The sequence below is a fragment of the Jatropha curcas genome, chromosome 6, assembly GCF_041381405.1.
Source record: "Jatropha curcas cultivar XTBG-Jc1 chromosome 6, XTBG_Jcur_1.0, whole genome shotgun sequence".
Lineage (NCBI taxonomy): Eukaryota > Viridiplantae > Streptophyta > Magnoliopsida > Malpighiales > Euphorbiaceae > Jatropha > Jatropha curcas.
Genome location: NC_143156.1, coordinates 2213530 through 2238266, shown reverse-complemented (window position 1 = coordinate 2238266; position 24737 = coordinate 2213530). Strand labels below are relative to the sequence as shown.

The 24737-nt window shown below is 34.3% G+C and overlaps 3 protein-coding genes across 9 annotated transcripts; 2 read left to right on the top strand and 1 right to left on the bottom strand.

Annotated features, from left to right (window-relative positions):
* The first annotated feature begins 137 nt into the window (after positions 1 to 137).
* Positions 138 to 5527, top strand: LOC105633334 (serine/threonine-protein kinase SRK2A). The gene is made up of 9 exons (XM_089722518.1): positions 138 to 741; positions 1035 to 1109; positions 1256 to 1357; positions 1518 to 1571; positions 1671 to 1763; positions 1853 to 1945; positions 2865 to 2969; positions 3048 to 3146; positions 4981 to 5527. Exons 1-9 carry the CDS (start codon positions 622 to 624, stop codon positions 5302 to 5304), a joined length of 1065 nt encoding a protein of 354 aa, XP_089578644.1. The 5' UTR covers positions 138 to 621; the 3' UTR covers positions 5305 to 5527.
* Positions 5528 to 6825: 1298 nt separating this feature from the next.
* On the bottom strand, positions 6826 to 11729 carry TH1 (thiamine biosynthesis protein). Of its 3 annotated transcripts, none has more exons than XM_020679020.3 (10): positions 11402 to 11729; positions 10699 to 10983; positions 10343 to 10417; positions 9917 to 9992; positions 9753 to 9828; positions 9194 to 9328; positions 9040 to 9104; positions 8776 to 8903; positions 7959 to 8206; positions 6826 to 7509 (listed from the first exon to the last, which is right to left on the bottom strand). In XM_020679020.3, exons 1-10 carry the CDS (start codon positions 11480 to 11482, stop codon positions 6978 to 6980), a joined length of 1701 nt encoding a protein of 566 aa, XP_020534679.1. In that variant the 5' UTR covers positions 11483 to 11729; the 3' UTR covers positions 6826 to 6977. The 3 variants fall into 3 exon arrangements, with proteins under 3 accessions (XP_020534679.1, XP_012071303.1, XP_012071304.1); XM_012215913.4 differs by having other exon boundaries at positions 7953 to 8206; positions 11402 to 11725; XM_012215914.4 differs by lacking the exon at positions 10699 to 10983 and having other exon boundaries at positions 7953 to 8206; positions 11402 to 11723.
* Positions 11730 to 12622: 893 nt separating this feature from the next.
* RECQ4A (DNA helicase (RECQl4A)) lies at positions 12623 to 24685 on the top strand. Of its 5 annotated transcripts, none has more exons than XM_020679023.2 (26): positions 12623 to 12877; positions 14672 to 14735; positions 14828 to 15001; positions 15621 to 15678; positions 16186 to 16584; positions 17023 to 17196; positions 17278 to 17405; positions 17665 to 18028; positions 18110 to 18241; positions 18510 to 18596; positions 18692 to 18819; positions 20074 to 20194; positions 20280 to 20431; positions 20497 to 20632; positions 21029 to 21152; positions 21226 to 21296; positions 21474 to 21542; positions 21667 to 21795; positions 21892 to 22050; positions 22185 to 22265; positions 22357 to 22518; positions 22646 to 22701; positions 23426 to 23591; positions 23676 to 23770; positions 24006 to 24083; positions 24163 to 24685. In XM_020679023.2, the coding sequence occupies exons 2-26, from the start codon at positions 14707 to 14709 to the stop codon at positions 24575 to 24577; spliced, it is 3687 nt and encodes a 1228-aa protein (XP_020534682.1). In that variant the 5' UTR covers positions 12623 to 12877; positions 14672 to 14706; the 3' UTR covers positions 24578 to 24685. The 5 variants fall into 5 exon arrangements, with proteins under 5 accessions (XP_020534682.1, XP_012071305.1, XP_020534681.1 ...); XM_012215915.3 differs by having other exon boundaries at positions 14637 to 14735; XM_020679022.2 differs by having other exon boundaries at positions 14634 to 14735.
* The last annotated feature ends 52 nt before the right edge of the window (positions 24686 to 24737 follow it).

Genomic DNA, 24737 nt, shown 5'->3' with positions numbered 1-24737 from the left:
AAAAAAAAAAAAAAAAAGAAAAGAAAGAGCGAGCTCACCATAATAAAGTTGAGCCATCCCACACTTTTACTATCCCTCACAAAAAAAATGATACAGTGAGATATTCCAGTATTCCACCCATCTCTCCTTTCCAAATTGCACACATTACATTCCCTTGCTCTTTCTCGCTCTGCTTTTCTCTCTATCTACAAAAAGACACATTCACTTTGTCTCTCTCTCTCTCTTTCTCTGCCTGTGAACACCCACAAAAGCTACAGTTCTACAGATTCTTTCTTCTCTTAATAATCACAGTTTGTTTCTTTCCCTTTTTAATTCAAATTTCACAGATTCTTTGCTTTCCTTCAAATCTCTTCAATTCCATATTTTCCTTTCCTTTTCTCTCTTTTTTCTCTTAAATCTCTCTTAATTACCTCAGATTCCTACCCAAATTCCTTTCTCCCTCCCTCTAAAGCTCCTGTTTTTCAGAATCATTGTCAAAGTTCTTCCCTTTCTACGGTTTTTAACGTGGGAGATATGAATTGAAGCTGAATTGTGATTGATTAGGAGGTTTTTGGAGCTGAATTTAGGGTTTTTGTTTGTTTTCATTGTATTTGATACCTTTGGTAAATAACAGAAGGTGAAATGGAGAAGTACGAGCTGGTGAAAGATATAGGATCTGGGAATTTTGGAGTGGCTAGGCTCATGAGGAACAAGGAGACCAAAGAGCTTGTTGCTATGAAGTACATCGAGCGCGGGCACAAGGTTGGTTCTTTCATCTATATATATAAATATAAATATGAATAAATATTGTGCGTGTATATATATATAATATTTTTTTGTTGACTGTAAGTGTGATGCATGGTAAAGAAAATGACTTTTCTTTTTCCGTTTGTTATTCTTTTTATTTTTGTAATAAAATGGACTAGATTTTGTGATGGAAGAATGGTAGTTGCTGAATTTTGATATATTCTAGTAAAACATTTCATGTTTTAATTTTAAATTCTTTTAGAATTTTTTTCCAGTGTTAATTGTATTTATTTGTTGCGAGGGTTCAGATTGATGAAAATGTGGCAAGGGAGATAATAAATCACAGATCGCTTCGGCACCCAAATATAATTCGTTTCAAGGAGGTTAGTTCTGAACACTCTCCCATGTTTTAATATTATTGTATGGCTTTTAAGTGTTTTTTTAATATATACATTTTATTTTGGATGTTTGTTTCAAGAGATTGACTTTTGTTTCTTGATGTAAAAGAGTTTTCTTTGGGTATTTGCAGGTGGTTTTGACACCAACACATCTCGCTATTGTTATGGAGTACGCTGCAGGAGGGGAGCTGTTTGAGCGAATTTGCAATGCTGGAAGATTCAGTGAAGACGAGGTTTTGGTTTTTTCTTTGTTTTTGCTTTTTCATGGCTTCAATGTTTCAGGATTTGTGGTTTCTCTAAGTACATTGAGTTCTGTATTAATTGGAATGAAGTTTCAGTGAAATTTGTGTTTATTTTTAGTGTTTGCTAAAGTTGCCTTTTAATTCATTCCAGGCCAGATACTTTTTCCAACAACTTATTTCAGGAGTCAGCTACTGCCATTCCCTGGTAAATCAAATGTAGTATATAGAAGATAGCATTTGTGCTATCGGATTGCTTGAAAAATCCATTATTTTTATTTATTTATTTATTTTTTAATGATTGCAGCAAATTTGCCATAGAGATTTGAAGCTAGAAAATACCTTGCTGGATGGCAGCCCAGCACCACGTCTGAAAATCTGTGATTTTGGTTATTCTAAGGTTTCACTGAAAGAACCAAATTGGTGCCTTCTGTCTCTTGTGGTTTATTTATGGAATTTTTGATTTTGTGATAATCATTGCTTGTGCAGTCATCCTTGCTGCATTCAAGACCCAAATCCACAGTTGGCACTCCGGCTTATATTGCCCCAGAGGTTCTTTCTAGGAGAGAATATGATGGCAAGGTAACTGATATTGTTTATATGGTTGATAGGCACACATATTGCACTGATGGAAGCTCATCACTAAGGGATGTGATTTAGTTACAGTTTTGCTTAAAAAAATTGTCAATAACAATCTAAGATCATTAAATGAAAACCTCCAATCTTTCTCCAGATTATTCCATTGTGTTCAGCAATGAGTGTTAAAAGTTTTGGTTTATTCAATATTACATTACATGAATTAGAACTTGTAATCGAAATTAGAAGATATCAGGCAATGGTATCGTTTAAGTGTTACATTACATTATTTTGATTGTTGAGTAAGAAGTTGTGAAAAGATAGTTACATAATGTAGGAGATAGAGCACCAACCTTATGTGATCATAAGTCATGAAGAATTAGGATCTGTTTGAATAATTGTTTCCCAATGTGACATGCGATACTCCCTGAGATTGTGTAAAAGTTGAATCTTTATTATTTTCTTTCCATCAACTACAAGATGAATTTGAACGCTGGTTAATTTTTTTTTTTTTGTTCAGGTAGTTGGGTTTGTAGGATGGATGGCCATTCTCTCTTTTTAGTCATGTTTAAAAACTTTTAACTGAACATAGATGGAATTAACTTTCCAAAATTCCATTTCCTCCATTTGTCAGCAACCTTTATATTACAAACTGCATGCCATGATCAATTGGAACTCTGGCTTCTGTGTGATTGTTTATGGCTTCTTTTCAGCAATACATGTTTGCATGTGAAACTCTTGGGAAAGGCAAGCAGTTTTACTCTTTTCTTCTCTGGGAAACCACTTAGACTTTGACCTTTTAATCTACCTAGTTGGAAGTGTGCTAAACAGAGAGTGTGAATGAATTCTTTTCATTCATAAGCTTGGTTTAGATCCACTTTCTTCTCTTACGATATTTTCATTAATATTGGCTCTGATTTTTCAGATGGCAGATGTATGGTCCTGTGGAGTGACTCTGTATGTTATGCTGGTAGGAGCATACCCATTTGAAGATCAAGAGGACCCAAAGAATTTCAGGAAGACAATCAATGTATTCTATTCTCTTTATATAAGAATATTCAGAAATATTTATATTTTCAATGTTTATAATTCCCATGTTGTTCTGCAGAGAATAATGGCTGTCCAGTACAAGATCCCTGATTATGTTCACATATCTCAAGATTGCAGACATCTCCTTTCTCGCATATTTGTTGCCAACCCATCCAGGGTATGTATTAATGAATTTGCCTAAGAAAGCAATCAACTTATAGTATGAAGATGGCATCATGTGTTCTACATTGGCAATTGTCCTGTAATCAAGTGTTGTTAATTCATTGGTCCTTGGTTAGATGCCAAAGTAATTTGTCTGTGGCTATGAATTTTTCTGCGATGGCATTCTAAGTGTCAAAAACATTGGAGGAATAACTTGCCCTCTTCCATATTTTATCACATGATTGTTATTGTTGGCATTATTCTTTTTCCTGTTCTTTTTTTAGTTTCCAAGTTTCTTCTTTCTTCTTGTCTCTCTCTCTCTCTCTCTCTCTCTCTCTCTCTCTCTCTCTGTGGTTCTGTGAATTGAAGGCATATTATTTATTTGCTTCTATGATTTTTTTTGGCTTATGCAATTGCCTTCACCATGCCTGGTGCTAAGAGACAGTGGCATACTATCACAAGTTATTGGTCCAAGCATGAAAGGAGATGAATGTACCTGGTTCTGGCTCTGTCCTGTTCCAAGATGGATAAAAAGATAGAGAAATTATGCTTGGATCTCGCATTCTCGACTGGAAAATCTAGTCTGGATACTTCCTGTTGTACGACCATGGCTTCTTATCCTCCTAACCATTCCAGAAGGAATAAAGCCTCAACAACCAAAACATAAGACTACCAAAGCATCTTACCATAAAAACATCACTGGGTCTTGAAAGCCTAGAGGTGAAACCTTTTACATGCACAAAGCAACTAGACAACCCAGAAAAGAAATGTGTCAAACCAAGACTGATGTTATGCCTATAAGATAGACCTGGTGTTGTCTACTACACACAGAGACAACATACAAAGTTTTACTGTTTGGTTGGTCTAGTACATGTTATTAACCATATCAAATTTGTAAACCAAACAGTTTCTAAAAACTAAACCAAATTGAAATGCTGAAAAAATTTATTTGGCCTGTTTCCCTCACCTCAATTTAGCAGATAGCCATTAAGTTGATTTTCTTTAATTTTGATTTTGCATGAGGAAGAATGTGTTTTCCTATTGTTGGTTTTAGTTTGCACCTTTTGGTAGAATCACGAGTGAGGCTTATTGGATTGTAATAATGGAAATGCAGTTTTCACCCTTTCCCACAAACAAAAAATGGAAACTGAAAATCTTTAGACTGATTGAATTTAGTCTTTCAGGTTGGACTGATCCATTTTACATCTGGAAACTGAATCCTGATTTTTGGTTAAATCTATATTGAATATTGGCTCATCTGTGTACTTGATACTATGCTTTTGTTTCCTGCAATTAAGCAAATCTGGATCTCTGTCACTGCATGGGGATTGATCTGTTGATCTGTGCATGAGGATTGATCTGTTGACCTGTTAATGGTGTGCATGTTTGACACTGGCTCTTATACTTGATGCACGCAGCCGCAAAATATGTATGCTGATATGATATGACTATTTTCCTGTGAAGAATCTCTATTGCATTTTCCCCTTGTATTAGTTAATTTGGTGGAGGTCTAATTCGATCCATCTCATCATAGTGCATTTTCCAGCCTTCTCCTTGTAATCCGATATTGGTCATCAAACACAAAGTATCTTCTAAGTATAAATTTTTTACCAGAGTTACTAGAATTATAATCATAAGTATATAGGTCCTGTGAAATGTTTCACAATATGTTTTAAAGTGGTGTTTGCATCAGCAATGACTCCTTTGTGGATGGGTACATGCTATTTGTCTGACATTTTCTGATCTTCTGCTATCATAAGAGCATTTTGTTTTTATCTTTAACCCTGAACTTTCTCATGATGACTGCTCTAGTAGGATATTAGAATTCTAAGCTATACTACATTGTACAGAGGATCACAATCAAAGAAATCAGGAGCCATCCATGGTTTTTGAAGAACTTGCCAAGGGAACTGACAGAGGCAGCTCAAGCCATGTACTACAGGAAAGAAAATCCTGGCTTTTCCTTGCAAACTGATCAAGAAATCATGAAGATTGTGGAAGAGGCCAAAAGTCCTCCTCCAGTATCTCGATCTATTGGAGGCTTTGGTTGGGGAGGAGAAGAAGATGGTGATGGGAAAGAAGATGACACAGAGGCTGAAGAAGAAGAAGAGGAAGATGAGTATGAGAAGAGAGTTAAGGAAGCACAGGCAAGTGGAGAATTTCGTGTCAGTTAAGAATTAATCGTCCCTTTTTCAGGTACCGGTGATCTAAAAGTTTTGGCTTGGATACCTATAAGATGCTATTGTGCTTGTATAAAACTTTGTACTTAGGACATGGTCTTGAATAAATGTATGTAAATTATAGCATGTTGGGCAGAGGGGTGTGATTTCAACTTAAAAATGAGATTTTAGAGTGTCTTTGTTATTGGGAAATTGGAAATGTGAAGATTTGAAAAGATGCCTATGAGAGTCTGTCATGCTTTATCTTTTATTTCTGAGGTTTCTGATAGTGTCATAATTGACTTATAGACTATTATGTACACTGTATGGAGGTTTTGTCAGTTTGAGGACCATAGCAATAATATATAATATTACTATAATTTTGTTTGTCTTATATCTAATTGTGGGATTGTATCAACAGTTTAATTTGGTAAGCAGGATATTAAATATTGTTTTAACAATATTTGATATTCCAAAATTTTTGTAATTTGATTCTCTAAAATATGATCCAAATATGCTATATATATAAATTTTATGATTTTATTGATTCGCAAAATAAGTATACAAATAATAAAAATAAAATCATAATTTCATTAAATTTATGGATTTCACCAAAATCTCTCATTTGGTTGATCACAAAGTTAGTTGTTTATTAAAATAAAAATATCACACTTGAGTGGCGATGTATAGGAATAGGATAGTTTTATCATAAATAAATTAAATATTATTTAATTGTTTGCTAAATAATTTTTTTGAATTTTGAATTATATTTAAATTAGCAATATAATTAACTTTTAAAAATATAGTAATCATTTATTACGCCATATAAATGGATTATTTAGATCATAATTACGGTGAATTAGTTCTAAACTTTAAGGATACATTTGGAATTTATTATGTCTTTTTTGAAAATGATTTTAAATATATTTTTAGAGTTCATGGAATTTATTCTAAAAGTTAACTTTTTTTGGATTGAGACATCTAAAATTTATGGAATTAAAAATCTAGAGATACAAATATTAAATATACAAATTTCAATTTTTTTTAAAATAAATAAAACTTTTTAAGGATTTCTCAATCATTACAATGATTAACAGTCGTGTATAAGCGTTTTAAACAATAGAATAATGAGGACTTAGATTTTTTTCACTGAAAAACAAGCATAAAATAATACTCAATTTGGCATATACAGATTGGATTACGTGTAAAAGAATCCATACTCCAAAGCATTTTCCCCAACATAGACAAAACCATTGTTTTTGTTGAGCTGATGCGCTCTACTGACTGTGTGCGAAGAACACAAACATTCGCAAGGTTGCATAATTTGCAGAATTAAGCCTCAGGAGAGCGAGAATTTTTATATTAAAACAAAGGAAAAGCATGGCTTATCCTTATCGTTTCTTCTTCATTGGCATTAAAATGAAGCAATTTGTCCATGACGAAATCACTATTAGGCCTCTTGAGAGACACCAAAGTTGTTTGAATTATAGACAAATCTCTCAATTATTAAACAAAAAAGGATCTGAAACAATCAAATAAGCGAACTCTAAAATTCTATTCCCATTCTTTATCAACTCATAAGACACATTAATCATTGCAATTCAAGTTTATACGCTACTAAAACAAACAGCTAGAATGACATGAACATTACCAGAGAATTTACTGAAAGAAAACTACTGGTATATGCGTCATTTTACCTTGGATGTTGCTTCTTTCAATATAGCATGCATATTCCTGCTCGCGTCCGCAACATTTTCCTTGTCAAATAGAGCTGAAACAACTGCAACACCTTCCAGATTTGATACATTGGTTTCCATCACAGCACCTGCATTTGAAGCATTGATGCCACCAATGGCGACCACTGGTAACTTAGAAGCCAAACAAACAGCTTTTAACCCGTCCAAACCAACAGTGGTATTGTTTGCCTTTGTATTTGTTGGATATACACCACCACAACCAATGTAGTCAGCACCATCAATCCATGCTTGTTGAGCTTGCTCGGGTGTTTTGCATGATACGCCAATTATCTTTTCAGGACCAAGAAGAGTGCGGGCGACAAGAGCAGACATGTCAGATTGACCAACATGCACCCCATCGGCATTACACGCAAGGGCTACATCAACTCTGTCATTTATCAATAGAGGCACTCCATGGGAATGACAAATTTCAACACATGCCTTGGCTGTTTCCAAAAAACTCCTTGTCTCTGCGTCCTTCTCCCTGAGAAGTAAATTCCCGATTTAACAAAATTATTTTTTTGTATATAAATGGTTTAACGTGGACAGTTACTCCATATAGTTCAAGATGAGAATTGAAAACTATATTTATAAACATATTGAACCTCTTTAAGGTAATAATAAAGAGTGCATGAAAGAAACAAACTTCTATTAAACTGTGTTGTTAATCAAATAGACAGAAAAATATTTGAAATATGTTTGCCTGGATCATGTAAATTAATGAAAAGAAAATTATGAGAGGAAAAGACAGAAATCTTCAATTAATGAAAACTAAGTTTCCTACCATCATGCACCTGGTAGAAATGGAAATTCAAGAACATAGAAGTAACAAGTACTAGGAAAATTACTTTCAGTTTGCTTTTTACAAGTTTATTTTGAAAAGGGAAAAAACAAGTCTTCTGAAAAACATATAACCGGCAGTCAAACCTCAACTGAACAATGGTTGCACCTCCTCCTATTGCGGCTTTAACGGCATCCACCATAGATCGTCCCCACTTTTTATTCATTTGAGAATCCGTAACAGCATATAAAAATAAGTCACTTGGATTGAATGTCTCTTGTCTACAATTGTGAATACCATTCTTAAGCTTTAAAAGGTGGTCAAAGGGGCCTTGACGCCCATTTCCAATGAAAATGTCTTTGCTGTATTCCAGGGCAGTCTCAACATATCGTTTAGCTATCTGCCCAAATTCAAGAAACAAAATGACTAGGGTGCTCATCTACCAGTTAAAGGAAGGGCAGAAAAGATAAACGAAAAGAAAATAACAGATGAAGAGTCGGAAAAAGGGAATGGAGATCTCATAGATAGTATGCACACCACAACAGCTAGCAAAGGATGTCAAGCATCATCATAACTCCCTCCCCCATGCCCCTCGTTTGTCACTCTCATGCAGAAGAAGGAAAACAGTTGCTTTTTTAACATGCACAAACTAGAACATTTTTCTCAACTCGATCCCACGGAACTTTAACAACCATCTTAATCACTCATGAAACAATGGACTTCTTGCTGTTAACAATTATGCGAATTCTTGATTGCTAGAATTATTTCCATCAAGCAAATTTAGATTACTCCAAAGTTAAAACTTGGTGCTAAAAAAAATTTGAAATACTATACCAATACTATATTTTGCATTCCACTCTGGACTTTATGAATCAAGTACTTCAGATACTTTCACTGTATTCATGAATCACAAAATCTATGAATTTAGCTGGGAAATGAAAACAGAACCACTATATAACTATTGATTACCTTAACAGCTGAGAGCATTGGGGAACCTTTTGCCAGCTCAGCTGCTATGCATGATGCCAAAGTGCAACCAGTACCATGGGTGTTGCGAGTTTTTATGCGAGATGCGCGCAGCTCATGATAGTTTTTGCCTGCAAAGCAAGGCATTCATTGAGTGAAATTTACATCTTAAAGGCTAACGTTGACACTTCATGTGTACAGTGCACATCAAATGAAGGAAACAAGAATATCATTGTTGCTCAAGAATTCTGTAAAACTTATGTTTACCATCAAAGAAAATGTCAACCGCATCCAAAGAGTCAGGGAGGTCACCACCTTTGACAAGTACGTTTCTGAATGACAACAAAGAAATAGAAAAATACATAATAATTTCACAACTAGCTAATTGAAATTCCAAGAATTAAAAGAAAATTCCACTAACCGAGGACCTATAGCATGCAAAAGTTTCGCAGCAGAGCGCATATCAGCAACTGTTTTAAGGGGCGTGCCACCAAGTAAAGCAGATGCTTCTTTTATATTTGGAGTTATGATGTCAGCCATGGGAAGAAGCTCCTCTCTGCATTCAAGAGCCAGATTTAGAGATTCTGTGAATTTTCCAATATTACAAATGCACAAACAAAAGCTCCAACTAAAGATGAAGAAAAACAGAATGACACTCTGATATATAACACACATCAATTAGTTTCAGCATATTACAGCCCTTTTTGGCAAGTTATCTCATCAAGGATCAAAATGTCAACCACTCCAATTTCTTATCCACGTCAGACATTAGTTGTTTTAGAATGAGTTTGGTGGCCAAAAATATGGACAGATAAGATTCAAGAAGCACATGCAACAGATAGAGATAGAGGCCAGTAAAATCCCAAGCAATAAAAATGCATGGACAAGGGGCAAGTTAGCTGAATGAGTTTTCTTAGAAGCACATAAACAAATTGACAGAACCATGGTTATTAATTTAAAAACACAAGTTTTTAACTTACTGAAAACAAGAAAGAATGGAAGGACCAGCTAGCACATCTCCACTTGTAGATACCATGACAGGATCAACCACCAAAGCTGCCTTTAATTATCTAATTAAGTCAAACCAAAAGCCACTAGAATATGTAATGACGCAATAAAGCAATTAAGTTTCATTTCTGCACACCTCGAACAGGAAACTCCCTCAAACTCTGACGAAGAATATTGACTATGCCAATAGAAGGCAGCATGCCTGTTTTCACCTGACATCATTTCATAATCAGATTGCCATTAAAAGTCACATTTGAAATATATGATTTGGAAGGAATGGACAAAAAAAAAAAAAAAAAAAAGAAAAAGAGTCAGCATGATGGAACATGTTAAGGGGTAACCGAACAGAAAGTTAGTATTCAAAAGAGTTGTCTCCATCATCAAGCTTATCAAACAGTAAACCCCTCTCCCTCCTTCCCCCCCCCCCCCCCCACCCCACCCCCAACACACACACAGAGACAAGTTTCAAGAATGTACATGGTCTACCATAACTGACACCGCCACAAGAGAAACCAAGACAAGTTCGAAATAGTACCCATAATAATTTTTAAATTAAACTTACTACATCAACTTGCATATCAGATAGCACTGACTTCAACTGTTCGGCAACAAAATCCTCCGGCACAATGTTTACACCCTAACAACCAAAAAAGGAAAAAGTACAAAACAGATCAAAAAACAAATGTAATGGAAATTACAAACACGAACTTGACAAAGTCACCAAATTACTTCCAATATATGGTTTTTTTCAGTTTCATTTACTAAATCTCAAAAATACTAAAGCCAAATAATTTCTGCATGAATCCCATTAAACAAAAGTACAAAAACTAAAATTTATAACTTCTCTTTTCTCAAATTTCTCAGTTGCCAAGCAGAATCTAATTTCATTGACCAAACAAAACACGATTAAAGTGAGACCTGAACTCCAACAGTGTTCTGTGCAGTAACAGCAGTTATAACAGTAGAACAAAAAACTCCACGGGCAGCACATGTCTTAAGATCAGCTTGAATTCCAGCACCAGCACCAGAATCAGAGCCAGCAACAGTCAACACGTGTGGTATTTTGGCTTTGGAGGCATCATTTGATGCTGGAGCACCATTTCCTTCCATTGCCATGAAAGTTCTCGTTTGACTAGGATAAACTTTCAAATTTAAGAATCTTGAACTCAGAACAATATGTTTTCGATGCAGTGGCAAAAAATTCTGAGAAAAGTTAACCGTTCAAAAACAGAATTTATGCAAAATAACTAAAATCAGAAAACGTCTCAACTTCAGTTGATACACTCAAATAAATTGAGACTATAAACGCAGGTGTTTATTAGCTGAGAAAGAGCAGGAAATGAAAGAAGAAGAATCAAATTCTGGAATTGAATTCAGAAATATTGATCATATAGAGCATACTAAAGAATCAAACAACTACAATTTGGTAGCTAAGAAACGACATCAAACAGCGAGATACTGCTATAAATTGATTTATGTTCGACAGAAAAAGAAAAAACTAGAAATCCAATCTTCTTTTTGTACGTGGAATTCCATTTTCTCGCCTTTTCTTATTAACAAACACCTTTTCTTTCAAATGTGTTTCAAAAATGTGAATAGATGCAAGTGGATAGTTAGTTACCTTATTGCAGATGGAAGAAGAACATGGGAAGACTCCACAGTAGGCCATCGGAGAGAGATACGCTGAAGCCTTCATAATCATATCCGTGTCGCGGTTTTGCTGTCAATCGGTGCTGGGTCGGATTGAGCCCGACGCTTACTTCAAGATCTGGCCCAATAAAGTGGCCCTCTCATGTATACGATGGTGAACGGGCCAGGTTGATAAGAGCTAGATGCAAGCCTGAACTGAGACTGAATAGTTCAATTCAAACATTTTCATGACTCTTTAGACTGGATTGTCATAACGAGTTCATATCGGATTTGACTCATTTCCCTCACCAGGGTCTAATTGAACTGAGTTAGCTCGTGAGCTGTTGGAGTTCGGATTTGAAAAAATTTAGCTTCGATCGAGTTTGAGCCCATTCATTAGCAAACGAGTCAAACTCAGTCAAATGATATTTGGTTCGAAATAATTTATATATATATATATATATATATATATATATATATATATATATCTTAAATTTATTACGGTATCGAATTTAAAATTTTTCAAATTGAAATTGAGCTTTAACGCAAACTAAAGTTGAGCTGTATGATTGATTATATGGTTAGAGTTAATACGAATATCTTCTATTTAATAATCATATTAAATATTTAAATATAAATATAATATAAAAAATTAAATAGGCAACACAAATATAATATATATAATTTATTTAATTAAACAAATCATATATAAATTGCATACGTATGAAGTTATAAATGTTATAATCCGCATGGTGTATATATATTATACACAGAAATTTCCTTTCTATATTTATTAAACTTATTATGAATTGATATTATAAGATTGATTCATTTAATATGTACATAATAAAAAATATAACATCGAAAATAGTATTTATATAATTTTATTAAGAGAATACTAAATATAAGTCAAATACATAATAAATATATTATAGATATGATTATAGTCGAGTTTAAAAAAAATAATCGACCTTAATTCAATCTAAGTTTATTAAGTTTACACGTACTTGGTTGAAAATAATATTTGAATTTGTAAAATAGAGTTCGAATTCGACAAATTTACATTTGACAGTTTAAAAAAAATTACTCTTTTATTGAAACTAAATTCATCTATTAAACGAGGTAAAAACTACATCTCAATAACAAATTAAAATATTACCAGATATATTTAATTAAAAAATATAAACAGTGTTTTTCATTTTCGTGAGAAAAAGTGAAGAATCCCGCCATTGCACTTCCCGGTTTGTTTTTTGAAGAGCGCGCTTTTGCTCCTTCTCAGCCTCTCTTCCCGACTCGAGCCCTCATCCCTCTATCTCTCTGTCTCAAGTCCAAAGTTCTCACATTATTCGCCGCCGATTAACAAAACCAGCTTAGTTCGATTATTCCTTATCGGAGTTTTCTCTCTATGAATCCCTAAAATATCCATACTCGAAGATCAGATTCTGTTAGATCAACGCATTGCTAGCGAGTACGTGCAAAACTTATTTTGTTGAATTTCAGTCATTGTTCAAGTTATTTCTGAGATTTTCTCTTACACATCTTATTTTCTACCATTACATTTCCGATTGAGCCTTTTTTAGATTTTTCCTTTTAATGTTTAAAATTTGAAGTTTGAGTTAAGGGCTTGTTTGGATGTCCTATTGAATTGAAATGCTTCGTTTCAGGTTTTCAGATATTGCTGTTTCTCTTACACATCTTATTTTCTGCTCGTTGTGCAAAAACGATTTAAAATTTCATTTTGTTGTTAATTTGCATTTGGTAGCAAAGTTCGTCACCTAAAAGTGAACGATAAATAACTATATTCATCTACCCTTTTGTTTATATCATAAGAAAAGTTTGATTGTTTGCTATTGTTCTTATTTTAAGTTGGATAGCCTGAATTCAGTTCGTGCCTTGTCACTTGTGAATTCGCAAGAATGATTTGAATAAGTTGAGAATAACCTAGCCGTCAACATCAGTTGAAATTGCGCAGAAATAGAACAATTCAAAGACTTGATTGCAGACGTTGGCATGGCCCGATTTCTAAATGAAACGTATATTTGTTACTAAATTGTTATATGTATTAAAGGGGTGCATATAGAACAATGAAGTTAGAGGAATTTCAGTCCTGTTTTCTTAGAAATTATCTTTTATTGCAAATTTGTGGACTGGAAGTATTGTGCTGTCTGATTACAGTAACGTAAAGTTGAAATCATGCTCAATTCTTTAGCATAGCTGAAGACCATATGACTCTTGAACCCCAAAACTGGGATTGAATGACTACTTAACCTAGGAATTGTAACAGGATGTACATGTCATGATAAAACCTTTTAGGATGTTTTGGTCCACATTGGCAATGGAATGAGAATAGAAATGGATGTTAAATCCAAAGAATGCTATTCCAACTTCCAAGTACAACCTTTAAATAAGGAAATAGAATCTGTTGGTTATCTTAAGAATCATATTTGATAACAGGAATTCTTTCAATATAAAATAAAGTTATTCAAAATTTCAAATATAGAAATAGCAAAAACAATTTTGAATTTCTTTTCATCTTGAACCAAACCAAAAATTGGATTCCTATTTCAAGAATTGGATGCCATAACCAATTCTTAGAGTGAACCAAATGTTATATTTGTGTTTAGTTTGGTTTGACATATTAAGAATTGTACTTCTTGATTTATTGCATATTTTATCTTCTTCTCCGTTAACTTTTCCTCTCTCTGACTAAATCACATAACTTTCGAAGAATTAGTGTTACGAGTTGCATGCCTGGTTGATTATCGCATAGGCTGCATGCATTTGTTACAGAATAGTTATATGAATATTTATATATGCTATGCAATTGGGATTAGTAAATAGTAGAGCCACAAGTTTCTGAACACTGATGTAATCGATGGCAAATATCTTCAATTTTCAATACAAGTTAGAACTTAGCCGCTTACCCTTAAAATTGGTCTTAGGTAAAGCTTTTGTTTTCAGTAACTTTGTATCTTTAGTTCCTGGTATATTGTTTGTTGTTCAATGTCCCCTTTGACTTTGTATTGTGTGATTTGCATATAGGCCTTTTCTATTTATGGATGTGTTACCTAAGTGAAGCAAAGCCTCCTGAAAATTTTTGTTATGTAACCGCAAGGGTTATGGAGCATTCAAACCACATAAATGATGTTTGTGGGGTTTATTGTCTGCATTATTTGCTGTTCTAGGTTTTGGACAACACTGACTTTATATTTTATATCCTAAAGCAGGTTTTTTTTTTTTGTGTAATGATGTGGTTGCTTAGTGTTGAGAGAATTACGAGAAGTAGGCGAGTAACTGATGACTAACGAAAGTCGAATGAGGAAAAAGTAATAGTTTTCTTCTATTCACTTATCTTAATCGGTTCCATTATTTTAGTCTTTCTTCTATTCATTTGGTTCCATTTATGATTTAAATGCAGTCTAAGCAATTCAAGTGAAGCTTACAAATGTGATGAGAAGCTCCCTAAACTTAATTGGTCCCAACATGTCAATGCACATGATAATTTTTCATCTCAGAAGAAGTTTTTGAGTTCAAATTTCCTTTTCTCACTAGAAAGCCAAAAACGTCATATTGAAGGTTCCATGGCTATAAGGTAAATTATTTTTGGAGACCATTTCATTTTTCTTTAAGTTTTATGGAGTCTGATTCAAAATGCATCTATGTGTATATCCATTTTCAAGTTGTTATAGAATCTGTTCTCTTGTTGTGTGCTTATATGTGCTGAATATTTTAAATTTGGAGGATACGTAATATGCCATTCAGTGATCTGGGAATCTTTATTGTGTCTAAGATGGGCTGAATTTCTACAGTATAGCATCTCGCTTGAAAACTGTAGACCAGTTGCAATTTTTATGACTGTAGTTCCATCTTCTATAGATAAGGAAACCTTTCACTTTGGAATCACATCACTAACAGTTTTACTGATTTTGTTATAATCCTTTCTCATTCAGTTAAATTTTTTGGTACTGGTCTATTTGAGCATGGAATTATTGAACTTAGGCTTTCTGGTTTTGGTTTCTGGGTTTCTGATACTATAAAATTTACAACTGTAATTGTCCCTTTTAAGCAATATCTTAGTTCATAAATTGGGAGCCAATGGTATGAAAAAATTTGGGAACTTGGATCAATCTTCAGAAATCTGAGATCATTTTCATTTACGCTCTTCTTCTTCAATCCATCAATTCTTCTAAGACATTCTCTGTCCCATTCAGGTTATCCTGCTGTCAGATTCAGAGTTTTGAACAACTGCAGAGTCCACAAATTGAAAAGGTAAAAATGTGTGGTAGTTCTACTTTTGGCACCAAATAAGGGTTTAATGTCTGCCATAATTTGAGTTTTCCTTTAGTAGTTTCTGTTTGATTCCAATTTACTTGGTGGAATTGCGAGTGTCCCGTACCTTGGAAAAGAAAAACAAGGGAAAAAAATGTAAAGCAAATCCTGCACTGGTCCCTTTAATCTGTAACTATGGCATGCCCATCTTAACCTTTCATTAAAATTTTATGCTACTCCCATGGAGGCTTCCCATATGATATAGTTGAGGGTTGGAATTTGTGTTGTTGGTTGTGTGTTGCTGAGATTACATATACCTTCTCATTCCCATCCTGTTAGCCAACTTTTGTATTTATATGATATCATGATACAATGTTATTTCACTCGGAGTCAAAACATTCTCCAATTTTATGTACTCAGTATTTCATGTTTTAACTTGCATATTCCATTCATCAAAATATGAGGTTTTCTTATAGGAAATCCTTTCATGTGGAAAACTTTTGGCAGGCTTGGCATACTCTTTCCAGTCTTCAGATTTCTTGCAGGAGCTACTTACAACCTGGCAAAACTGGTCCCACTAAGGATGCACGAAATGACCTAAAAAGCTCATCTAACAATTGCAAGTATTCTGAACGAACCCTTGTACATCAAAACTTTAGTGAATCAAGAGTGAAGAATAATGAATCTGTAAGGTACATGGGGAATTCTTTCCCACAGGACAATGCTAGAGCTGCCGAAGCTAGAAACAGTGTAGGGCAGCAAACTGAGATTAAGGCATCGGGGGCTAACAACACTCTGTCTAGAGATTTTGCTGGTTCATTCAACAATCATAATATACATACTAATCAAAATAGGGAGTCTGCAGAAGCTTCAGCTGATTTTATTGATGATGATGATCTACTCGGGGTAATAAATACTGGTATTTCCTAGTGGTTTTATTAAAATTGAGAGTGCTAAAATGATTGCATTTAAACCTTGGCATGGTTTCTCTTGGTTGGAACTTAAAATCTGAATTAACTTAATACAATCAACAGGAAATTTTCAACTATAATGACAAATCTGGTTATGGAAACAGTTTTTCTTAGGTTCACCAGATAAAATACTAATATTAACCAATCAAATTGTTATTATATTTTGTATTGTTTTATTCATGCAAATTCTATTTGTAACTGTTCAAGCTTTTTACTAAATTTAGACAAATGTTTTGATACTATTTTCTTTCTCTAATTAACATTGTGACTAGATTCCATGGTTTGTCCATTTTAAGTCATAACTTTTGGTCTGGGTTTCATCAGTGCTGATTTCCCTTCATTCTTCTCATTATTGATATTGACTTGGTTTCAGAATATTGATGTGGACCAAATAGTTATTGAGCATTACCAGTCTACCTGCACACCTCAACCATCAATTTCCAAATTTCCACCCATAACTCCCACTTTAGATAAAAGCAATTTTGCAAGATCAGAGGAGAATCTTTTGCCACCTGAATTGTGCCAAAACTGCAATCATGGAGTTAAGGTGTAGTATTTGTACTATATTCTGTTATTCATTCTATTTTTTACAATGTTTGAACACTTGTAATTCCTTAAATTGATACAGCTAGGACTTTGCCCAGAAGCTAATAATCATTTACAAGAAATGAAGGACATGCTAATTGCTGTGTCAAATGAACTGCTTGACAATACTAACCTGACTCCGTCGCAGATAGAGAAGCTTCGCCTAGATAGGTTGCACCCCTTACCCTTTCCTCCCTCATTAATGCTTATTTCATTGATGTGTTATTTGTAAATCTGGATCTATGCTGAAGCAATGAAGAAGTGCAAATCCATATATGGACACAGCGAAGGGAAGGAAATAGTTGGGTGAAAAGAGTTCAGAAAACATGGAATGGATAAACTGGATAGCGAGTGTGCACTTTTGCTTCCATTTTTTTAGCCCCCTATTATTGGTTTTCTTATACATGTCTGTTTTTGTGTTCATCATTAGGTTACAACTGAACAAGCAAATTCCGCAGCTTGAGAGATATTTGCGTGATGATGAAAGGAAAAAATCACATTTTTCTGCTTCCACAATGACTGGGAATTTCCAATATGAAACACCACAGTCCACTGCTTGCAGAATAGATCCCATGAGATTTGATGCACATGTTCATTTGCGAAGTGAACCTGCTGGCCGTGAAAATTGGAATCTACCATCAGTTTCATTCCCTTCTGTAGATAGGCTTGGTTTTTCATCTGGTCCTATAGAGAGGGAACCTTATGTTCCAAGGTTCATTGAAGTTAATTATATTGAAGGTTCAAATGACCCAAAGTGGAGCAGTAAAAATTTTGCTTGGACAAAAAAGCTGGAGGTGCTCATCTACACTGGATTATAATCGGTTTTTATTTTTCATTACCTGTTCTGATTGAGGTTTGCTTGATGCTCTATTTAGGCCTATAACAAGAAAGTGTTTGGAAATCACTCATTTCGACCCAATCAAAGGGAGGTGATTAATGCCACAATGAGTGGATTTGATGTTTTTGTTCTAATGCCAACTGGAGGTGGAAAGAGCTTGACGTATCAGGTAAAACAGCCTGTCATAATGTCATTGCATATTTCTTATTTAAACACCATATTAGTTTCAGAGTCTATCAATTGTTTGGATGTTTCAATTTGCTTAGTTTGTCTGCCATCATTTTAAAATTTTCCGGGTCTAAAGAAACATTTCACTGACATTTGATGCTACAAAGTCAGCTTCTTCGTACTAGCAATCCAGCCTTCATTGATATTGGGAAATTATCTCTCTTTTTGTTCTTACCATGAATCTTAATACGTATTCTATTATCATGCAGCTGCCTGCTCTAATTTGTCCAGGAGTAACCTTGGTAATTTCGCCACTTGTTTCACTTATCCAAGATCAAATAATGCATCTCTTGCAGGTATTGTTATTGAACTGTTCAAGCCTTTCTCTGTCCAGGTTGCTACTGCTTGCTCATGTAGAACTACTCATTAATTTTATTGGTTTGTGCTTTAGGTGAATATATCTGCTACTTACTTAAGTGCCAGTATGGAGTGGACTGAACAACAGGAGATCTTAAGGGAACTCTGTTCTGATAATTGTAAATACAAGTTGTTATATGTCACACCAGAGAAAGTTGCCAAGTGAGTGTTTAAGCAAATTTCATGAATTGCACATACCTTCTTTGTTCATTGACTTGTATTCAAATATGTTATAGCAATGCAATATGCCAAGTAGGTTCATGAATGGAATTTCACTGGGTGCTGCTGCTGATCTTGTTTTCATTTCAATGAGATTCTAACAAACAATGGACGCCATTTTTTTAAATAGTTGTCATACCATATAGATCTGAATCATTTAGGAAGGTTGGTGCTAACCTTACATCAATCAATTATTTTATAATGCTTTTCTGCTGTTTGAAATCTTATCTAGGTACTGGTTTTGCTTATTCATGTTCAGCATTTGGATTTCCCTTTATCAACCCCTTTTCTAGACCTTACGGAATTTTTTTTTCTCCTTATTGTTCCTCTTTCTCATTGAAGGCTCCCCCAAAATCACCTTTTTTAACTCCTTGTTTTTCTTTATGGCTGGCTTTGGGTCTCCCCTATACCAACCAACAAATTGTTTTAATATCCCTGGCTGGGGGAGATTTTTAATGGGGCCAAAAAGTCCTTTGGGTTATACGGCTGTTTCTTTCATTTAATAATTTGGGGTTTGTGCCATACTTAGAGTTCCAAATTTGCCTCCACATTATTGCTTCATATTTGAGCTAGGTTTGCTTAAAACTAAATAGTAAACTTTATTTGCAGTAAGCTTATGAATTGGATGATTAAACCATAGAATAACTATTTATTATATATATGTTGTTAATGTATTTTGTTTTGCGCTAAACTGTCTCAAAAATGAACTAAGACTTTCCTCAAATGTAACTCACTCATGTAGATTTTAAGTTTATTACCTTTTATAGTCAATATAATATTTCTAGAATAATTTTCTTTCATCGTTTTTGTGAATACATTTCTGAAACAATTTTTTAATTGTATATTTTGAAATGATACTGTTGTTAACATCAAAAATTGAAAGAAGAAAATTAACATAACTATTTCAAAATATGAAAAAGCATTGTAAAAATTATGATGAGCACTATAAGTAATATTCTTTTGGTTAGCATTTTGTAAAATAGAAAAAACATTGCTGCTTAATGTGAAATTATACAAGAAATATAGTTACAACTTACAAGCAATGGCTTTATTTTCTATGCATGTGTACTTATGCGCCAATGCTAAAAGACCCTGGTCCCTCATAATTTAAATAATAAATTATTGATCTAGGGTAATTTTTTAAAATTTTTTTATTATATTATTGTGGTCCAATTGAATTCTGTTTTCTGATTGCAGAAGCGATGTTCTTTTGCGACATTTGGAAAGCTTAAATGCTCGTGGCTTGCTTGCCAGGATTGTTATTGATGAAGCTCATTGTGTGAGTCAGTGGGGACATGATTTTAGACCGGATTACAAGGTTGTTGCTTTTAAATCCCTTTCCGCTTTATAACCCAGTGCAGAGGAGGGCATTCTAATGATCAGGTAATCTGTGGAATAAACAGGAACTTGGCATCTTGAAAAAGAAATTTGAGAAAACTCCTGTGTTAGCCTTAACGGCTACTGCAACAGCAAGTGTAAAGGAAGATGTTGTCCAAGCTCTTGGTCTAGTTGACTGCATTATTTTCCGACAAAGTTTTAATCGCCCAAATTTATGGTAAGTGGTAAATAAATATGCATTGGCACTATTTTTAAAATCCCAACTTATTGTGAACACTGCAGGTATTCCGTGATCCCCAAGACAAAGAAGTGCTTAGATGACATTGACAAGTTTATTAAAGAAAATCATTTTGATGAATGTGGAATTATTTATTGTCTTTCAAGAATGGACTGTGAAAAGGTTGCTGAAAAACTTCAGGTTTGTATTCTGTCTTGATATCTTATTCTCATGGTTATAGTTTCATTTCAAACATATATCTGATCTCTATAAATTTCTTGGATCTGTTAATGAACTTCACTTTGTTTCTTTTTACTGTTATGGTCCTTGTCATGGTAGAAAGGTAACCACTAACCAGTTTTATGTCAGCTATTAATTTACTCGATATGTGCAAGGAAAAGGAATATTCTCATTCTCATATAATTTTGATAATAGGGGTTTTCTTGTACATTTTTTGTTATATAGAAGTCTTTTTCCCCTACTTAGAATGTGCAGGGTTCTGTCATTGTCATTATTATTACAGCTATAACATTAAATGATAACCAATTCATGTTATTTTAGCTTTTGTTTGCTCAAGAATGTGCCTTAATTGAACAGGAATGTGGACATAAAGCAGCATTTTACCATGGTAATATGGATGCTGCACAACGAGCCTTTGTCCAGAAGCAGTGGAGCAAAGATGAAGTCAATATAATTTGTGCCACAGTGGCATTTGGAATGGGTATCATTTATTCTCATTTACTCTTTATCTTGATCAACTAAAGGAACCTTGTAGTAATATAAGAATATTACAGGTATCAATAAACCAGATGTCCGCTTTGTAATTCATCATTCTCTTCCAAAATCTATCGAAGGTTACCATCAGGTACAATATATTCTTATTTTTGAAACTTGTTGGTACATGATGTTGATCCAAGTGTCAATTTAACATTAAGGTGCAATAGGATCTGTTTTATGATGTACAACTTAGAAAAGTGCAATACAATTAATTTTTGGGTTTTATAACTGTGTTGGCATGATGGATTCTTGCCATGTATTGCAGGAGTGTGGCCGTGCTGGTCGAGATGGTCAGCGCTCATCTTGTGTGTTGTATTACAGTTATAGTGACTATGTAAGTTAATTGGGTAAACTAAGTCTGTAATGTGTCTTCTTATAGTTATAGTAATGATGCATCCTTACTTGCCTCCTTTTCAGTTTCTGATCCATATTTTTCTACATTTTCTCTTCTTTCCCAGATACGTGTCAAGCATATGATTATCCAAGGACAGATGGAGCAAAGTCCCTGGACTCCTGCATATAATCGTTCTAATATGACAAATTCAGAGAGGGTCCTTGAGAAAAATACTGAAAATCTTCTGCGAATGGTACCTTGATACAAGCCTTTTGATGTTGTGCTTACTATCACTATAATTGTCCTTACCCTAATGGAGTCTAAAACATGACTTCTTAAATTATTTCAGGTCAGTTATTGTGAAAATGATGTTGACTGTCGACGTCTACTTCAACTGTTACATTTTGGAGAAAAGTTTGATTCTGGAAACTGCAAAAAAACATGTGATAATTGTTCCACGACCAAAACTTTAGTGGAGAAGGATGTCACTGAGAATGCAAAGCAATTGGTTTGAAAACATTTCAGCCCCTTAACAAATATTTCCTGCCTTGGCCTGTCTTATATCAAATTTGTTGTCATTATTGTAATGTGTTACATCCCTGGCATGTTTGTCCAGTAACATTTTTACCGTGTCTTGCTTAGGTTGAACTGGTGAAGTTGACAGGCCAGCAGTTTTCATCATCTCATATTTTAGAAGTCTACAGGGGCTCCTTAAATCAATATGTATGTCTGAACAACAAAGACTACACACACATTCTTATATTCATTACTTGTTATGTCTTGAAGAATTGCCTGTTTTTTCTTCCAAAACTAGGTCAAGAGATACAGACATGAGAAGTTGAACCTTCATGGAGCTGGAAAACACCTTGCCAAGAGTGAAGCTTCCCGAATATTGCGTCATCTTGTTACTGATGATTTTCTTGTGGAGGATGTTAAGAAAAGTGATATTTATGGATCTGTTTCATCAGTATTGAAGGTACTTCTAATTTTTTTAATTTTTTCTACTGCTTCAGTTCCTTGCAACTGAGAAGCAACTCTATACTCAATGTATTATTTTATGTGCGAGAAAATAAGAGATCTTTGTCACATGATGTTTGTTTTAGGTGAATGAATCCAAGGCTTACAGTCTATGCTCCGGTCGGCAGACTATCATACTAAGGTTTGTCTTTTATATCATGCTTTAACTTGTGAGCACATCTGCTTTAACAAGAATTTGGCATCTGAAATGGCAAGTGCTATATATAATGAGTGTCTACTTTGGGTTGACTTGGCACGTTCATATATTTGTTATAAATCATCTTTATGCTAACATTTTCATTACATTACAATAAATGCTTGAAGTCACTATTTTCTTCACATCTGATCATGATATATTGTATTGTCTATTGTAGCAAATATGTTATATCATGATTATATGTGGCGATTGGCTATTCTTCTCAAAGATTCGTGTAAATGCCAAGCCTAGATGAAGTAGAACCATCTCCTGCACCAGTTCATTTGTTTTATTTGGTTTCTTGTCAGGATTAAATCTATAACTCTTGATTGGCCAGTTATCTACCCATTTAGAATACAGATGTTACCAAGACAAATTAGACAAGAATGCTACCGGAGTTGGTCTTAGATTGGTTCATTAGATGCCTAATTCTGGAATTAATATCTTTCTAAGTAATAAAATTTAGTATTTATGGGCACCTGTCAGTCTTTCTTTGTATAAAATGTAAAGATCTAAGGATCTTCACTAATAACTCTAGCTTTATGCTTATCTTGTTCAAATCCTTGGATTTTATGATCCTGTGTATTTGTTTCATTAGGCGAGACATTCTTTTTGCCTACCTGATATACACAATTATGACACTCGCACTGACTGCTCAAGTCCTTTGCAGATTCCCTTCAGCCGTAAAACCATCAAAACAGAGCAAATTTAGTGTGACCCCTGCAAAAGGCTTGCTGGTATCTGGGAAGCAAAGTCCCCCACGTGTTGATACCCCTGCACAACCTCAATCCGAAGGCGATTTTGCTCCTGCACAACCTCAACCTGAAGGGGACTTGGTATTTTCGAATTGATTTATCAATTTTCCATTTTAGTAACCTCTCCTCTGAATCTGCTCATATTCTTTATGTATTGTGCTACAGAATCTATCTGCCAAACTATATTCTGCTTTGAGGATGCTCCGAACTATCCTTGTTAAAGAAGCTGGGGAGGGGGTTATGGCGTACCACATATTTGGGTGAGCTCTTGACTGTTTGCTGCTTTATCTGTGTTGCATACAAATATAAATTTCTTTGAAACTGGTTTTCGAAAAATGGATGTAAAGGGTAGATCCTTTAAAACTCGCCTGTTATTCAGGCTTTAAATTTCCGTGTCAAGCCCTTCTAAGTTTTTTATTCTTTTTAAAAAAAAAAAAATGAATTTTACGACTCATCACTGTATGTCCTGAGAAGTTCCTATTTTCCTTCATTTAGAAATGCCACACTGCAGCACCTAAGCAAAAGAATTCCGAGAACAAAAGAAGAACTGCTCGAGATAAATGGCATTGGAAAGTAAGTTTTAAAGTTACGTATGATTTAGGTTATGTATTGAATTCTTAAGAGGTTTAATGTATATTATGGCTTCAACCAGAGTCAAGGTAAGCAGGTACGGAGATCGTTTGCTAGAAACGATTGAATCTACTATAAAGGAATACTACAAGACAGACAGGAATAGCAGCAGTAGCAATGACAGCAATGATTCAATGAAGAGGAGAAGAAACGAAAATGCCAATCCAAATGGATTTGTGGAAGACGATGACTACACCAAAAGCACTGGTCGGTCAAAAAGAAGGGCAGCAAAATTCCAGAACAAAGATCCGGACGTTCATAATTCCAGTAAGACAGATTACAACTGCCTGGATGATGACCTGGACTTTCAGGATTTGTGTTATGATCAGGACATTAATAGCTTAGAAATTGAGGCTGAAAAGAATTGTACAGGAAGAGTCTTACCCTCATGGTCAACACCAGGAAACAAGGTAAAAAGTTCTAACCTGTTTCAATAGTATTGCTATGAAGAGTTAAATTGTAATATTCTGGCTTACACTAATTTTATTCTGTCTCTTCAATAAAGAAAATGCAACCAAATCCAAGGTTCATTATTTACGATTTTATATCTCAGTTGATTACAAATGCAATTTCATTATGAAACATTAAACCTCGATC

Coding starts and splice junctions, on each gene's coding strand:
- LOC105633334 (XM_089722518.1), top strand. CDS start 622: ATGGAGAAGTACGAGCTGGTGAAAGATATAGGATCTGGGAATTTTGGA. Junction 742..1,034: donor ACATCGAGCGCGGGCACAAG/GTTGGTTCTTTC, acceptor GCGAGGGTTCAG/ATTGATGAAAATGTGGCAAG. Junction 2,970..3,047: donor ATTTCAGGAAGACAATCAAT/GTATTCTATTCT, acceptor GTTGTTCTGCAG/AGAATAATGGCTGTCCAGTA.
- TH1 (XM_012215913.4), bottom strand. CDS start 11,482: ATGATTATGAAGGCTTCAGCGTATCTCTCTCCGATGGCCTACTGTGGA. Junction 9,329..9,752: donor TCCATTCTTTCTTGTTTTCA/GTAAGTTAAAAA, acceptor TCTTGAATGCAG/AGAGGAGCTTCTTCCCATGG. Junction 7,510..7,952: donor GCAACCATTGTTCAGTTGAG/GTTTGACTGCCG, acceptor TTTACTTCTCAG/GGAGAAGGACGCAGAGACAA.
- RECQ4A (XM_020679023.2), top strand. CDS start 14,707: ATGACTAACGAAAGTCGAATGAGGAAAAA. Junction 14,736..14,827: donor GAAAGTCGAATGAGGAAAAA/GTAATAGTTTTC, acceptor ATTTAAATGCAG/TCTAAGCAATTCAAGTGAAG. Junction 16,585..17,022: donor ATGATGATGATCTACTCGGG/GTAATAAATACT, acceptor ACTTGGTTTCAG/AATATTGATGTGGACCAAAT.